This window comes from Eschrichtius robustus, chromosome 2 (genome assembly GCF_028021215.1).
Source record: "Eschrichtius robustus isolate mEscRob2 chromosome 2, mEscRob2.pri, whole genome shotgun sequence".
NCBI classification, from domain to species: Eukaryota; Metazoa; Chordata; class Mammalia; order Artiodactyla; family Eschrichtiidae; genus Eschrichtius; species Eschrichtius robustus.
Window position 1 is genome coordinate 45,839,106 of NC_090825.1, and position 17,617 is coordinate 45,856,722.

Consider the following 17,617-nt stretch of genomic DNA (forward strand, 5'->3'; position numbering starts at 1 on the left):
TGTAAATGTGACAGGAATAAAACAAAGAAACAAATATTGTACGGAGAGTTAAGAGAACTACAAATAAAGTCCTGTAGAAGGTCAAAGGAGAAAGACATTACACCCAATTAGGGGAGGCTGGGATGGGAGACATGGGAGAAGACAGGACAGAAGAGGCTTCACAGGAGAGGTAGCATTGCAGGTAGACCCTAAAGGATGGTTAAGATTTGTCTGATAAACTTTTTATTTTAAAAAAGCTTCAGTTTTACAGAAAAATTGTGAAAGTAAGTACAGAGAGTTCCCATATGCCCCACACCCAGTTTCCCCTATTATTAATATCTTACTTTAGTATAGGATACATTTGTCCCAATTATTGAACCAATATTGATACATTATTATTAACTAAAGCCCACGCTTTATTCAGATTTCCTTAGTTTTTACCGAATGTTCTTTTCTGTTCCAGGATTCCATCCAGGATACACTACATTTAGTCATCATGTCTCCTTAGGCTCCTTTTGACTGTGACAGTTTCTCAGATTTTCCTTGTTTTTGATGACCTTCATAGTCTTGAGGAGTACTGGTCAGGTATTTTGTAGAATGTCTCTCAACTAGGAACTATCTGATGTTATTCTCATGATTAGAGTGGGGTTATATGTTTTTGGAAGAAAACTCAGATGTCAGTACCATTTTCATCAGATCACATCAAGGGTACCTACTACAACTTGACTTATCACCGTTGATGTCGACTTTGATCACTGGCTGAGGTAGTGTGTGTTTATCAGGTTTGTCCACAGTAGAGGTACTCTTTCCCTCTTTTCACATTGTCCTTTTTGGAAGGAAGTCAATATGCACAGCCCACACTTAAGGAGTGGAGAGTTATACTTTCCTTCCTTGAGAGCAGAGTATATACATAAATTATTTGGAATTCTTCAGCACAAGGGATTTGTCTCTTCTCCCCCATTTAATTATTCATTCAATAAATTGTATCAGTTGAACTCATGGCTATTTGTTTTATACCTTGAGTTGTATTTCAACACTAGTTTATTTTCTTGATCAAACAGTCCCAGCTGGGAACTGGGAGCTCTTTCAGTTTGCTCTTGTGTCCCTCTGATATGTTCCCATCAACATTTGTTTGGGCACTTCCTTACTTTCTGGAACTGCAACATGGCTCCAGCCTCATTTCCTGCCCCAGTTCCAGAATCAGCTACTTCAAGGAGTCCTGGTTCCTTTTATTGGAGAATGGTATTAGAAACCAAGATGAGGGTGCTAGATGTGTTCAGTGCTACTGGGGCGTCATTGCTTTAGGTTCTCTCAGCTGACTGAGCCAAGGAAATGTTTGCATATACTAGATGGTAAAGTTGCTGAGAAGTGCCATGGAAGGCTATGTCCTGAATACAGTTTTCTTAACATTAAGTATTAATAAGAGATTCTGTGCCTGGGTTACTTTCAGTCTCATTCAGAGGAATAACAGGGTGCATTCATTTATGAAAAAAAAGTCACTGGACTATTCTCCACTATTTAGGTATTTCTGCTAGAAATAGCTTAGAGAGTTTTAGATATTCTGAGAAAACCTCAGGCCAGTTTGATGGACTATACCATAAAATTACACAAAGAAACAAAAGGTAAACTCCATGAAAAGTCATTGATGGGGAGAAGAGCAAATGAAACATTCCAAGAGTCCTATTTGGTTCACATCAACATCATGAGGCCACCATTCTCTCTTAAAAGGTCACTGGAAGCATAAGTATCAGGATGGCAAACAAACACCTTCTCTAACTCTCACCCCACAAAATAAGAAAAGAAAGATGATATTCCTTTATAGATGGATATAAAGGACTTAACATTACTGAGCACCCACTATGTTCCTGACTCTGTCTAGACAATTTCCATCTTTTAATTCATTAAATTATCACAGTAACTCTTTAACAGAAGAGGAAGCTGAAGCACAGAAGGTAAATTGTCCCATTTATATTTAGTAAAAGGCGGAGAGTGAATCCAACGCAGGCAATCTGGCTACAGGAGAGTGCTCTAAATCCATAGACCATTCTGCCTGAGGAATGAATGCCTAATGAATGGGAGACTTCTGCTGATGATAGTTGGCATTTTCTCCTCTAGTGGGGAAATCCCATTAATGGCAGAGAAGAAAAACCATAGGTTGTTTAAAACAGACATACCTTTCTAACCAAAAATGACTCCCCAGATGGTTCTTACTGCCAATTTAGACTAGTATAATGAAAAGTACGCCCACTGTCTGTGAGTGGTAAGTAAAATGCTTTAAGGTGGTGCGGATGAGTATTTTCTCATTGTGTTACAAATTAATTTCAATGTATGTTAAAAAAATTAGAACATTATATTAAAAAATAACATATTTTAATATAATAATATTATAATAAAAAATAACTAGAACATCAAATCCATGATTTCATGTAATTCCTTGCTTAAGATGAGGCACTCAGGTGGACATTTAACTTTAAAAAATAAATGCTTTAAATAAAAGCATTTAACATACAGTAGTTATGAATATACACAGGAAGTCTGAGAACACTAATTTTGACTCGTTATTTATTATAGAATAAAGGTCACATTTTTCTTCTGAAAAATATGATGTTCTTATATTACCAGGAGTATATGACACATGGTTTTTCTTAATCTCTCCTTTCCAATACAGTCTAAGGATAGAATAAACTGCACGTAATTTATTGAGCACCCAGTATATGCTGTTCAGTAAAGTGAGCTTTCTATATATTATATCTAATTCTCCTAACAACCTTCAATTTTATTTTCCCCTTTTATTATGTCCATTTAGAAATGAAGAAATTGAGATTCAGAGAAGTGAGGCATGTTCCCCAAAACATTAGGTAGGAAGCAGCAGAGCTAGAATTTGAAATCAAGTCCACCTGACAAAAAACATCTATGTCCTTTCCACTCTACAAAGCTGCCATAAGCATTGGTGTATATGTCAGGAGAAAGAGTAAATACCATTCATCCTCATCACACACAAAATACAGCAAAACAGGCACAAAAAAACACAGAATATTAAACAATAATAACAAAGAAAAATACTTCTTTAAAGATAAAGTATTCTCTAAGTGTAAAGGATAATAAAGCTATTATCACTGCAGTTGGTAATCCAATTTAACGAATTTCCCAATGAACAAAACAGAAGTGTTTGTTGTTTAAGCAAATAGGAAGGCTCACCCCTCCCCATCCTAATCCCTCTTAGAGTAAATAAAAGAAAATGCCTTCTTAAAATGTCTTTTAAAACTAATGTGAACAGCAAAATAAAGGGCTACCCACGCTCTATTTCCTAGAAAGATCTCAGGCTAAAAGTGCCAATTCAACTATCACAACTAGCCAGGTACAGAGCTAGCCCTGGCAGAGCTATGCTGTCACAAAATAAACTCCAGCTATTTGCAGTTGAAAAGGATTGGTTTCTTTCTGAAAAAGAGAAAATCAGATTCTACATAGTATTTTATGGATCAACTGAAAATCATTATCAGCATTTCACATCTGCCATAATTATATGTATCTTATGGAATAGTTACAATCTATGACTATCATAGGAATCTTCTTAAATTGAACAAAATCATTACCTATCATCCTTGCTATTTGGGGAAAAAATGTGCTTAATCTATTCATACACTGGGAAAAGTGCTATTTTATCTTGGCCAAGCCTTTTGTTTCGGAAAAAAAAAAAGACATAGTTCATAACACTCTGAGACAGAAGTTACCACTTTCCTATAATTAAATCAAAATGCAGTAACTGAAAGCAATTTCTCAAGTAATGACTAATTTACTGAATCTCAAAAAAAGAAGTTTTTGATAATTAAATGTTAAGGATATTTAAGCTTACTGCCACTAAATACTGATACAGAAACTGAGCTGATGACAGTAGAGATAAAAAAAGATCTGCCTTAATCTTTACTGTTTTATTAAGTCAAAGTCAAGGGCTTCACTATTCAATGAAACATAAAAATATCTGTTAAAAGTGCTTCCCTCTTTCTATATAATTACTTAAAATAAAAGCAAAGAAAGTATTTTTTTTAAACAGTGATCATAAAAATAAGCATGCCCAATCTGTCATTAACTTTAAGGCTCTATATGTAAACAACATAAATCTTTGGTAAATCTACTTTTATAAAGTAGGTGAAAAAGCAGATAGCAAACTCAAAACATCAGTAAGCTGAATTTCTATATTTACGAACGATATTTTCTTTTAAAATTTAGAGTTTTCCTTTAGGTATGCTGATTAACTCTTAACAACTCTGTATGACTATGTCAATAAGTTTTAATATTTTGAAGTAAATGACTGTTATTTGCTATTTGCTCTTCATAAAATTAAAATGCCTTTTCCAACTAGTTTCACCTTCCTTCTCAGCAAAATTAAACATTTATTTCTGTTCTGAGCTATCTTATAATCGTGTCATGCTGAAAAATCTTAAGATTCAGCCACTTCTATGAACATTCTATATTCACTCCAGGACCACTCTTGCCCAGAAGAAAATATATCAGCAGTCACAGAAAGCTGTAGTATATGTTACGTATGCATTGACTATTAAAAAGCAGCAGGGGGAGCAGAGCTCAAAAACACTAAGAAAAAGCACCCCAGAAAAGCAATTTAATTTATAGGCAACAGAAACATGATAGAGATCTTTGTTAAAAACCAAACAGACAAAATAAATTCCATATAGAAGTCATGTTCACATTTGCAAAGCTGGCCTACGTACGTCTAGAAAGAACTAAAGAAAAACCTTAAGTCTCTTAGAAGGATGCCTGAATCCTAACTTCAAGGCAGACTTTCAGCTTGAAGCATGGTAGGTTCCAGCAATGCCAAGCCTCGGAACTGCCCCAAATTTAGAGAGAAGAAACAATACATTTTTATAGTAGTATATTTTGGGGGAAAATCAAGATGATTTTTTCTCCTTCAAACATCGCCACACTTACGTTGAAGATGTGGTGAAATGTGCATTATTAGGTCACAAGAGAATAAAGTTACAGGGTTCCACAGCATAACCCTTGAGGCTTAGATCCTGGCCTGCCCTCCTCACATCCTCAGTTTACTTTCTATGAGAGAAAGGTAACCAAAAACACTGTGAAGCTATTCTGCCTTAAAAACAGTCTAAAAAGTTACTTTAGCTTTGCAAAATCTGTACAAAAGGATGGAAATACACCTACCAATCCCACATTATGTTTAATATTTTCTAAAAATTAATCAGTGCTGTCTTTTCAGTTTTAGAATAAAAGAGAAAAAGTATTTAGCTGTCTGGAATTCTGCAGCTGAAATTTAAGAAAAGATTAAGCTTCTAATTAGAACTTCAAAATGTTTGTGTCTATATTCTACTAAAAAAAGTATAAATATAATTTAAGCATTTTTTACAATACAGAACTGTGCACTAAAGACAGTTATTAAGAATTGTATTATAAAAATCCATGAAACTTAAAACATCAAGTATAAATTACAACTGAATGGTAAAAAAAATATTTTAGCCAAGTAGGCAACCAATCAAGTTTAACCTAAACCTTCAATAATAATACCAATAATGGCAGGTGTAGTGCCTGTCAGACACTATTTATTAGCTAACTATTTTACACATATTCTTTCAAATTCTTACATTGACCTTTCAAAATAGATATCATTGAGCTCATCTTATGCTAAGGAAACCGAAGCTAAAAAAAGTTTGTCATTTCTCTAATGTAACTCAGCTAGTAAGGAACAAACCCATGATTCAACTTCCAGGTCTGTCTGCCTCCAAAGCTTTGAGACCTCCCCAAAACCTCTCTCAACTCTAGCAGTGAGGTTTCAAAGGAAATCTGTACAAATCTTGGGCAGATTAATGGGCTTATGAGGCTAAATGCTGTAGATTTAACCTCTCAAACTAAATGCCATCTGGAGTCTCTTACCCTACTTGGTACAAGCATCCTACATGTATTACAGCCAACGTTGGCAGTGACCAAAGATTCAATAATTTTCCTGTCTCAATACCATCAATAAGCATTATGCACATTACAATCCCAATCATGAAATACATCTAGTTGCTTCTAAAGCGTCATTTAAAAACTGCTAATAGTTCAGATTCCTTCTATTAAGATTTTTTAAAATATGAAGAATTCATTAACCCAATTTGTTAAATGAGTTTGAGGAATCAATTTCCTTCTTCCTAACACCCAAATCCACCTCCATAATAAATATTTTTTTCTACATAATCACTTAAAAATCCTGATTTCTTACTAGTATTTTATTGTGTCATTTTAATCTATTAGAGTACTTTTTTTTAAAGCCTGAAAAAGAGAAGAAAACAAAGAAAAACTTCATGACTTTTCAAGGGAAACACCGGTTTGGTTCGAACAAGTACATGTGAAAAGAATGGATGGCAATAAGACTAATAACCAAAAGCAATGTTTCAGACTTATTCTTCCACACTCAAGAGATGCTCGACAACCTAGCGGACACATGACGCAAGTTGTCACATTTCCAGTTCAGACTTAGGTTCGGCATCACTCCTGGGGACCTTTAGATCAGCTGCTCCAACTCAGTTTACAGCTCATGTGGATGTGACTTATCTGTGCCCTTGTTATCTGGCTGAAGGGTAACTTTACAACCTTTACCAAGAGCTCTTTTTCCTTCTATGCTAATCCGTTTTCATCTATAAAAAGTCACAGGAGCTTAGCACTCATTTAGAAATGAATGGGTTTAAGAAAAAAAAGAAATGAATGAATTAGACATAAAAAGTTTAATCAACAGCTTCAGCTGAGTTGAATTTTTTAATGTTAAAAATAAGTGTCATGTCAATAATCTTACAAGACATAAACACAGCTACGACTATTTTGAAAAAGTCTTTTCTCACTTAACCTAGACTTCACTTCAAGCAAATAAATTCACCTCCTACACTAAACCTGTAAATTAACCTAAAGTCTGAGGGGCCTTCACAATAAAGATTAAAAAAAATAATCCCTGTCTTTAAAAGACAGGGATTTTAAAAGAAAGAAATGCCCTAAAAAGAAAGAAATCATTTTGACCAATCATTGTGACCTCAAGTTTTATTTTTTCATCTTAAAGTATAGATAAATTAATACTTGACAGTTGAAGTCATTTACAATACATGATTAGATTTCATGTTAATTTTTAAATTCAAATAGAGGTCTCATCATTAAGAGCATGGATTAGGGGGAAAGTAATTGTAGCTGCTGAGGTTCATTGTGCTGAAAAAGTACTGTCAAATCATCTTGAAAATATAAGCAAAGGCTTGCACATCTTTTGGTGCCTTCTGGTTTTTCCTTTTACTACATAGAATTAACCAGACAAGAGAATAAGAACTCAGGTCCACTGCAGAATGGTCCCATTCGGCGTTTAGGACACTGGAGATACTCAGCGTATGTCTACTGCTATTATGAACCAACTTATGAAAGAACAATCTATATGTTATAAAATGAATCAATGAACTAAGAATTTGTTAGCCAGATGAGAACAATGGCACCTGATGCCACGGCAGGGAGTAAGAGAGTAAGAACCCATCATTTTGATGTGGAGCCATACCAAATTTAGAAATGGGGCTTAAATGACAAAAAAAAAAAATACAGATTTGATCATCAGTGTGCATATGGGTAGGTCAGTGTGCTTACGGGTAGATTAGTGCCCGCAGATAGTGACTGGGGGGGTCCTTCTTATCTTGTTTATTTGAAGCTAACTTTTTACTTAAGAACCAAGCTGTCTGTATAAGCATTGTCAACAGATAAGACAATCAAGTGGGTGATATGCTATGATATTTTTTAAAACTGCATGAGAAAAAAACAGGTGGTATAAAAACTATAGTAAACTAAAAAAAAAAAAAAAAAGCATAGCTCTCTGAAAAATATGTGCATGTAGATAAACAGTAAAATGGTATACCTTCCTGACCTTGTAAATAGGTGGCCAAAGATATTTAAATATCTTTAGGGGGCAACTGTTATTAATTGCCACACACAGTTACCAGTCCTTACTGGCTAAATCCCTCAGCCACCTGCATCCAACATGCCCATGCCTCCTTTCCTATCCCCTGAGCCAAACAATCATTAAAAACATACATAATCCCCCCAAAAAACAAAACAAAACCAAAAAAACATACATAATCCCAATTATTTCCTTACATAACTGAAGATTGTTTAAAAAAAAAAACAAACAAGGAATTCCAAAAAATACACCAAAACGGACAACACTCTACCTTGCTTTTAAGGCTGTGCCCGGCTAAGGGTTGATTCTCAGCCCTCAAACCTCCACTATCCACCAAGACCAGCACCTTGGCATACGGCACAAATGCCCCATTGAAGCATCACTGTAACTAAATAACCTCAGAAAACTGAACTCTCTCTCCAAGACTCACGGAAACAAAGGCAGTGATCACAATGAACCTTAACTTTGACGTCCCCTGTGGACACATCTGGCCAAGCAAAAAGATAAAGGCTCAGTTCTTACAGGGTACCCTGACACTTAGATAAATGGGGGTTAAGGTTCCAAGTTCAGTGAACTCTTCTGCGTTTGAGTTCAGTAGGTGGTGACATCCAAGGGATTGCACTGACCTCTAGTAATTCTTATTTTCCACTGGGAATCCCAAGAATACCCTAAACCATGGATTGCCTGTAGACCAGACTCGGTTTCTGCTGCAAGGGCAAAGAGTCACTTAGAAGTACCCCTCCAAACACACACACACACACACACACACACACACACACACACACACAGTGTCTTGGGGGTACTGCAGTCAAACTATGTCAAAGTTGCTTTTGCAAAATGTTTAATTTCTCTGGAGTGAATAGAAGAGAGAGGGAAGGCACGGCATCAGGAACCTCCTTCCAAGGGAGCCAAAATGCAGTGAGTGTGACAAACCCCTGTATGTATTTCCCCGGGCCACGGGGACCGGTGGCTTCACCAGCGTGGGAATCAGCAGCCTAGCAGCCTCGGTGAGAGCCGAGCCGGGGCTTACCTTGTTGGAGGCCATCTCACTGACGGAGTGCCTGGTCTGCAGGGTCTCTAGCTGGTCCAGACACCAGTCCAGCTCCTCCAGGGTCTCGCTGGCCAGTTTCTGGTAGGCCTCCTCTGCGAAGAGATAGGGAAAGGGGCACTCAGTTCTCAAGCGCTTCACAGGGCCGCCGGCGAGTTCAAAGGGGGCCATCCTGCCGTACCCCGTCATGCTCGGATGCCCGGTGCCCGCACATGAGGGCTGCTCCTTCATATTGACGAGCCGGGCAACGCGAGGGGGGCCGGGGCTCTGCTAGCGGTGCGGCCGGCCTCGGGAACGCACGCCCTCTCCAGCTTGGCGTCTCTGTTCGGCGTCCAGGAAGGGCGCGCCAAGTGCGGCAAGTCAACTTCTACACGGACCAAAACCCTCAAGATGCGACTTTGAAGAAGTCCTGGTGCCGGAGGACGGCGGAGGGGATGGCGCGCGCGCCCGGGAGCCCGCCCCGCGGAGGGAGCGTCTGGTCCACGGCGCGATCTGCGCGGCGCCCGGCCCCGCGCCCGCCCCTCCTGCCGAGCCTTCACTCAAAGCGAATGAATCAGCCGCGGCCGGGTGCGCAGCCACCACGTTTCCTGTTTTCTTTCTCAACTCCTCCGGCGGCGGGCGCAGCGCGGCTCCATCGCCGCGGCTTTCCGGGAACACTCCCCCTCGCGCCCCGCACGGCCCTTGGCGCCGCCCGGCTCCTCCTCGGCTCTCTCACACCGAGATCGCCCGGGGCCACGGCCCGCCAGGGGCCCCCGCCGCCCCACCGCCTCGCCGCAGCATCACCCCGCGCGGCCCCGCGCCGCTCGCTCCGAAGCCCGGCTGGGGAGGCGCGGGCGCTTGAGTGTGTGTCCGTGCTGCTGCCGGGGGCCGGGGCGAGGGGAGCGGCGGAAAACCCGGCGTGGAGCGCCCGCCGCCGGCTCGCCCGCCGCCCAGGGTCGCGCCCGCCGCGGGGCTCAGGCGGGACCTGGGGCGCACGCGCGCGCGACGGCGCACCTGCCCCGCGGGGACCCCGCGCGCCCAGCCGAGCCGAGGCCCTCCCGGTTGCCCAGACGGCCCGAGCCTCCGCGTCTCCACCGTCCCGTGCTTCCTGCGAGCTTTCGCGGGAGAGCCCGACGGGCGGCACAAGCTGGGTTATTTAGGACCCGCGCAACCGTTTGTGTGGGTTTGGGTTTTAGTGTTTCTGAGGCTTCGTTTCTGAGGGTTTAGGATTTACCTACTTCAAGAGGACAGGGTGGTTGTGCAATCAAAAGTATTTCTATTAAGACCAGACCCTCAGTTCCCAGCCCAGCCTCTGCTAACAACCATACGTCTAAATTTCGGGGTGGACATAAGCAAGCAAACAAAAACAATGTTGTGGGTCAGAACGCCTTAGAATTCACAGATTTGGCAATATGTTGTGTTTTCACGTTCAGAATTGTCTAAGAGTTACCGTAAAGGAAGAGCAATGTGAATGCAGCACGCCGTACGGGCAATTTACGCCTGTCCTGCATACATGCTTCCTTGTCAGTGGAATTGCAAATCAGGGACCGGGATGGTATTTCGATGCCAATGGGAAGAGTCTGGAAGAGTGTTTCTACCCACCGTGCACAGAAAAAACTACAAACGTGAGAAAATGGAAAGACCACATCCAAAGACAGCGTATGGAAGCAGGTTCTAGTTAAAAAATTTGACCCTGGGGGAGCTCTACAGTAAGGGATCAATTGCAGAGAACTTCACTATATTAGCGTGCAGGTAAGCGAACCTTTTAGAGGAGGGAAAACATCCAAACTCCCAAGAGCCCATCTTACGAAACTTTGTTACTGTCAATTAGAAAGAATACACTGAAAAGCTTACATGAAGTTGGTGAGATCCTTTTCCTTGGTCTTCGAATCTACAGGTATTGGAGAAGAAATTCTGCCCTTGAAATTTAGACTCCATAAATGATGAGTGGCACAACAAAAAATTTCATGGACTGAATCTCGGGCTCCTGGGATTTTCCAGATAGGTTTTTATATACCATTTGTAAAAGTTATAATAACTTTCAAAGTATTTGTTACATGGGCCATGTGGCTTATTATTATCAGGGATTCTTGAACTGTTTGCTATTCACTTTGGGAACTCTAGGTTAAAAATTGCCTCTTTTATTCCACTTTTTTTTTTTCCTGCACCAATCTCTGTAAATATATACTTTTGGGGAACAACAACTACCTAACCTTGCCAGGTGAATTAAAGTGTGATTGGAGCTTTTCCCCCAACAAAAGGAAACGCCTTAAAGATAATCTTAAATCGTAAGTATAAGGTATTTTATCTGTATAGCCTTTCCCTGATTAAGTATATAAAAATATAACATGATTGTTATAAAATTTGAAACATTACACAAAGATGTAATGCAGAAAGTTCCTTGTAATCCCATACCCTAAAGATCACAAATAATAATTAAGCCTATGACCATAACACATTTTCATTTTACTTAATATCTCCCATATGCAACTATAGCATTGCCTAGTTGTGATGGCAGTACATGTACCATATGGTTTTATTTTGGCTTTTTTCTTCCAAGGTATAAAATAAGGATGTAGGAATTTTAAGAGGAAATTAACTTATTTTAGGTGATTTGATTTGGGCTATCCATAGTTAGCACATCCAATGGATTAAAGATGCATGACCACTGATTGTATCTAGGATTTGTTCACTGCCATCTTTCCAGTCACTGGTTATATCTGGAAGCCAGGAATCCCCTCTCCACACCTCAAAGGCTTGGTGTTCCGTGTTCCTCTCCCCTGCTCTCCAACTTTTCCAAAGTCTGAGCCCCAGGGGGACCTCCCAGTCCCCCTCCCATCTTCACCAACTCCTCAAAGCTTTTCAGAAATATAGGCCTTGGACCTAGCAGGATGTGGCACCACGTATTACACTTCAGTGTTTAATTTTTAATTGTAATAGTGAAGAAGTAATTCAGTAAAGTTTCAATGCCTCAAGACATTATGTACTTAAATAAAGGACTTGCTCTTAAGAAGGCAGTACAGCGACAAGAGGGACAGCTTGTTTCAGAAAATCTACTTTAAGTCCCAATCACAGATTAGTCATTTTGACAATCAGCATTTGAGTACAGTAAGAATGTGGCCTGTGTATGTATTTTATTTTATTATTTTTATTTGTTTAAAACACCTTTATTGTGTATGTATTTTAAGTTCTAACTACTTCTGCATGCACTGTATAAATCTGGAGAATGAAAAAAGAAAAAAAAAAAAAAATGACCAGAGCACACCTACATACCAATAAGTAAGAAAATAATTACTAACAACAGAGCAAAGAACAGTTTGTTCTATAAAACTGTTGCTCAAATAAAGAATTACTGTTGATATTAGCATAGAGCTGAGAATACTACTTTTTCCAAATTCCTAGGTTTATAGGCAATATGGTCAGCCACAGTTTTTCAGGATCAGTGTTAAAGCTGAACTTTTAGGAATTTTAACCCCAAATGTTCTAAAACATCAAGTAACTGACTTTTTCATCCCCACTAAAAAAGCCTCAATGTGGAGTTGCCAGCTCTCCTCCAGGAAACTGAGTCAGCACACCAAACAACACACCTAAATGTCACCAACATTTCGCAGGACAAAAACAGTCAGCTAGTTTAATTTGGGGTTTTACCAAGAACACATACTGCATTCATTAATAAAATACTTTTCTCCCCAGAGAGTAGCAGTCACTGTGGCACTACTTGAAAATATAAGAAAAACTCTTCTATTTTCCCGTCCAAAATCTTGCTAAGTCAAAGAACTACAGGGAAAAACTGCCTAAGCAACAACTCTTGGCCAAACTCCATAGAAGCCAGGAGAGGGCTCTGGAACAGCAACTGAGAAATAACTTGAGCCTTTGTAAGTCCCCTCCTACAGCAGAATCAGTTTCCTTCAAGGCCCCCTTGAACTATGTGACACCCGTGTTTCTGCTCAGGATCTGCTGTGAACAAACAGTCCTCAATTCTTGCAGGCCAGCACTTGGCTTCCGTCATTGTGATGTGATCAAGGGTCCCCTGACACATGGCCTGAAATGGTGCCAGGAGCTCCAGGAGAAGATGCTGAAGCAGCAGCTTCCTTTTGAAAAGGAAACAACGAATTGCCTCCGAGCCACAGCAGTGAGCTAGAGGTTGAGGTCATTTTCTTGTGAAATGTTCAGCCGCTTCCTCTTACCCACAACTTACAGCGATGTTGACCATTGAGGTAAAAGGATCCGTTCTACGTAATGTGTGACTCTATGGATGTAAGTTTCTTTGCCAACTGTTGACTGATTAAAGGTCTGTATAAATTTGTCATAACTCCTAGACAGGCCTACTGGTGTAAATGAAGAGAACAAGTCCAAAAAAATCACTTTACCTTGGACACCATTTGCTTTCCCTTAATTAAAAAAAATAAATACAAACTGTAACGGCTGATTCAGATTGTTCTTAAAAATTAAAAAAAAAAAAAAAAAAAGCCCTTGGGGGCTTCCCTGGTGGCGCAGTGGTTGAGAATCTGCCTGCCGATGCAGGGGACACGGGTTCGAGCCCTGGTCTGGGAAGATCCCACGTGCCGCGGAGCGGCTAGGCCCGTGAGCCACAACTACTGAGCCTGCGCGTCTGGAGCCTGTGCTCCGCAACGGGAGAGGCCGCGACAGTGAGAGGCCCGCGCACCGCGATGAAGAGCGGCCCCCGCTCGCCGCAACTAGAGAAAGCCCTCGCACAGAAACGAAGACCCAGCACAGCCATAAATAAATGAATAAATAAATTAAAAAAAAAAAAAAAAAAAAGCCCTTCACTAAACATCTCGTAAGAGCAAGTAATTAAATGTATATCTTCCTAAGCAATTCCAGCTTCTCCTTTCCTAATTCCCACCCAAATTCCCTCTTTGTTCCTAAGGATGGAATCGATAGTGTCTAAAGCAGGTAGAACTGGAGAAAAATGATTTCCACTTCACCATGTATTGCTTCAAGCTAGTCACTCCCTGAATTTGCTACAGTAAAAGATTGATGCAATTTAGCTCTAACTTTTGCTGACTTTTTTTTTGTCTCTACATTTTATCTGATGGGAAATACATGAAGGAGTTGGATACACTTTCAATGTGTACATGTAACAGGTTTAAGCAGAGCTTGCCAGTGGCAAGCTGTTCTCATTTCCAAGTGTATTTCTGGCATCAAGTTCTTGTTTTGAAATCTTATGAAAAATATAAAATTTCACTTAGTACTTCAAAAAAACCTCCAAGGAGAAGGTGTACATAATTTTGTGAGTTTTTTTGTGCCTTCCCACTATCTATGATTTTTTTTCTGGGTCTGCCTAAGGTTCTAGTAGAATTTTTTTAATGAAATAAATACAAGATTGGATTTCACTGACTTCTAGTACCATCAGAAATTCAACAAACATTTATTTAGCACCAAGTATGTGTCACACACTTTATTAGAGTCTGCAAAAACAAGATGAATGAAAGAATGTGCCCCTTATCCAAGGAAAGCTTAGAGTCCAGGGGTGGAGATGGTTTCAGCATACTATGTTATAGAAAGCATTCTGAAAGAAGGAAGCATGGAGGCTACGGGAGAATAACAGAAGGCAATTTAAATCAGAGGTGGAGTGGGAGAAGGCTGAGGCTTAAAGAATGAAACAGGAGGTAAGTGAAGGGGGTGGGAAGGGTTTTTAAGGGAAAATAATATGAACAAGCACATGGGCCTGAGTTCAAAAGATGTATGGATATGTGTATGTAGGGAAAGGAACTCCCATGAGTAGGACCTTGCTCAGGGGGAAAGAGGCTGGAGAAATCCACAGACACTGGTCATGGAAGTCTTGTCAGGCATGTGTAGGGGCTTTGGACTGAATCTTCAAAAGGAGGAGCCACTGAGTGATTTGGAGTACTGCTTGATAGGGGATCTGGTTTTATTAAGATGGAAAATTCTAGGACTCTGCAGTAAATGGGATTGAAGGAGGCAAGGCTGAAGTCAGTGAGACCATTATCTTCAGCCATGTTATTGGTAGAATAAAATAAATAATTTACAGAATATTTGCTTTTCTGATGATTATTCTTATCTAAGACAATCTCAGTATTAAAATTTGACATAAGCATTTGCTCTCATGACATGTCAGGCATGAATAGAAGGACTGCTCAGTGGGACTTCTGAAGGAATAGACTTCTTGCTCTTAAAAACTACAGTCTTCTGAAATTGTCATCATATTGTATTCATCATTAACTCTATTCACCAGAATTTCTTTCAGGGAGAGTGCAAGAAAGTGCTTGACAAGGCTACTTATTACAGAAGATGGGACTTTAAGGAGTACTGGTTTGGGCGGAACTAACCTGTGGTCTCTTCCACATAGGAAAGGGGAAGAATATGCTTGTTGCTCCAGTGGGAATATATGTGGTGTGTGTGTGTGTGTGTGTGTGTGTCTGTGTGTGTAACAGAAAGGAGTCAGTTTTGTTTACAGGACAATTTCACCCTATAAATCTCCCACTCCCCCCAGTCTTTTTTTTTTTTTTTTTTTTTTCACACACACACACTGTATTTTATTTTTACAAGAGATAAATAGACTGACTCCCCCCAGTCTTTAATAAAGTTACTGAAGGTACAAAATGCTGAGATAAAGAGATTTTGTTTTGTTTAATCTGAGCTTGGAGGCCAGATTGGCTCAAACTGAAATGTCAGCCTGAGCTGACACTGAGAAGAGACAGAGAAAGAGGAGGGAGCTTTTGGAACTCAGTGTAAGAGCAGGAAGGAATTTTGTCCAAGGAATTGGAGTTTGAGCCAAGCTTAATCAGACATCTGGATTGCGGACTTTATGTGACATGTGAACGACTGTAAGTAATATTACTCCTTGATGAAAACTAGAAGAGTAGGAGGTGGTTCCCATCTCCAGTCCACTACATACAAGCCATAATCCCTGGCACATCACCTAATCTTTCTTGGACCTTAATTTCCTCATCTGTAGATTGGGGATAATAACAAGAACCTTGTAGATTATTTTAAGTGAGAGACCGTGAGTTAAATAACCTTGTGTTGCTTACCTACTAGATTCTTTTCCAGGCACTGCACCAAATGATGGAGATTTAGCAATGAACAAGGTAGTTAAAAGTTCCTGCCTACTCTCAAGGAGTTTACATTCTACTGGTTATAATAATTTTCTTTTCACCTGAATAAACATATATTGAACACCTGCTAGGTCCCAGGCGCTGGGTACACCAAATGGAAGGAAATAACTTTGGGTTTAAAGAAGCTCATAGTCCAATGAGGAAGGCAATTATTGGAGATATGTATGTAAGTTTCCACCAAAACCAGGCAGTAGGTACAGCAAAGTCAGCACAAGGCAGAGATGGGGGACAGGGAAGGTGCCAACTACCACATCTCAGGAGAGATCTGGGAAAACTTTCTGAAAGAGGGAATGCCAGCCTTGAGTCTCCAAGGATGAACTGAAGAGTGAACCAGGTGAGAAATGGGAGGTGACATCTAAGATAGAGAGTAACGTGTCACTGCCAGTTAGAGAACATAGGCCATTCAGGTAGCTACAAGCAGAGAAGAATGCTAAGTTTGGGGTCCAGCAATGGACAAAGATAAAGGTGGAGAGGCAGTTATGGAGGATTTAGTATACTATTCCAAGAGTTTAGGGTTTTTTCCCGAAGGAGCCACGAAAAATCTAAGCAAGAATGTCACATGGTCAGATTTGCTTTTCAGAAAGATTACTCTGGGAAGTGTGAAAGGAGGGTTGGAGAAAGACAAGACCAGTTAGGAGGCCTAGTGTGAGAGGAGAAGCTGCCAGAAAGGTAGGGAGAGAACCTCTCAGGAGCAAAGAAAAAGAATTTCAAAGGAGAGAGTATCAAGGCATAGCCACTGATATCCAAAACAGACCATATACACCCACCGGTGTGAGGTAAGATGATTTTCATTCCCAATTTATATTTCACCAACAAAGATTAGAAATGCTAGTGAGGAAGCTTCTCTCTGGGAATTTGTTTCAATAAAAGAACAACAAACATTTTGCAAAAAGGCTGAAAAAAAAAAAACCTATTAGAACTATGTATGTTATTTTCATACTCCTGTTACAACCTTAGGAGTCATTTTGATTCCCGTGGGGAGGGGGCTTGTAGGAGGGTATCTGTGTTTCCATCAACCTTCAGGGATGACACAGTCATCTTTATCTCTGTCAGTTCTTGCACAAAGCATTCCTTATAGCAAGTAAGGAGTTTGCTTAGGTGATCTCTACTTCCTACCCAGCTCTGGTTACTTGCTTATTTTATAACTTCTGACACTATGTTAATCTGGGTGAGGTGTTGGTTTTGAAGTTGTTCATGACTGATTAACCTATGTGGGGTCAGGTATTACTATAGAGGGCATTCCAGAATTGACCAGATGTCTTCAAAGGTCCCATCCAATACCATGATTCTGGAACTCTGTGAGTTTAGCTGAACTGTATACCAGGTATGGATGTTTTACATATGAAATTGAGATATTTTGAGAAAGAAAGTTATTGATAAATATAAAGTCTTGCTTTCTCTGCTGTATATTTATACCCTCTACCCCTGCCCCCAACCATATTCCCATCTAATACTTTGCCAATTGATTTACCAATTTCTTCTTAATTTCTACAACTGCCACCTTCAGTCAAATCCTCATCTATATATTTCTAGATTCGTGTAACAGCGGACTACTGGATCTCCCTGGGTGCAGTTTTTCTC

At 40.0% G+C, this 17,617-nt stretch overlaps 1 protein-coding gene across 6 annotated transcripts in view; it reads right to left on the reverse strand.

The window, feature by feature from the left end:
* Positions 1-17,617, reverse strand: part of PDE4D (phosphodiesterase 4D) — a 714,853-nt gene that overhangs the window by 45,876 nt on the left and 651,360 nt on the right. For 5 of the 6 annotated variants that reach the window (XM_068535365.1, XM_068535368.1, XM_068535366.1 and 2 more), the window contains exon 6: positions 8,937-9,049. In XM_068535365.1, the coding sequence (XP_068391466.1) occupies positions 8,937-9,049 (113 nt within the window). Of the gene's footprint in view, positions 1-8,936; positions 9,050-9,135; positions 9,686-17,617 lie in introns of those variants that run through there. The other variant, XM_068535370.1, reaches the window with a different exon arrangement.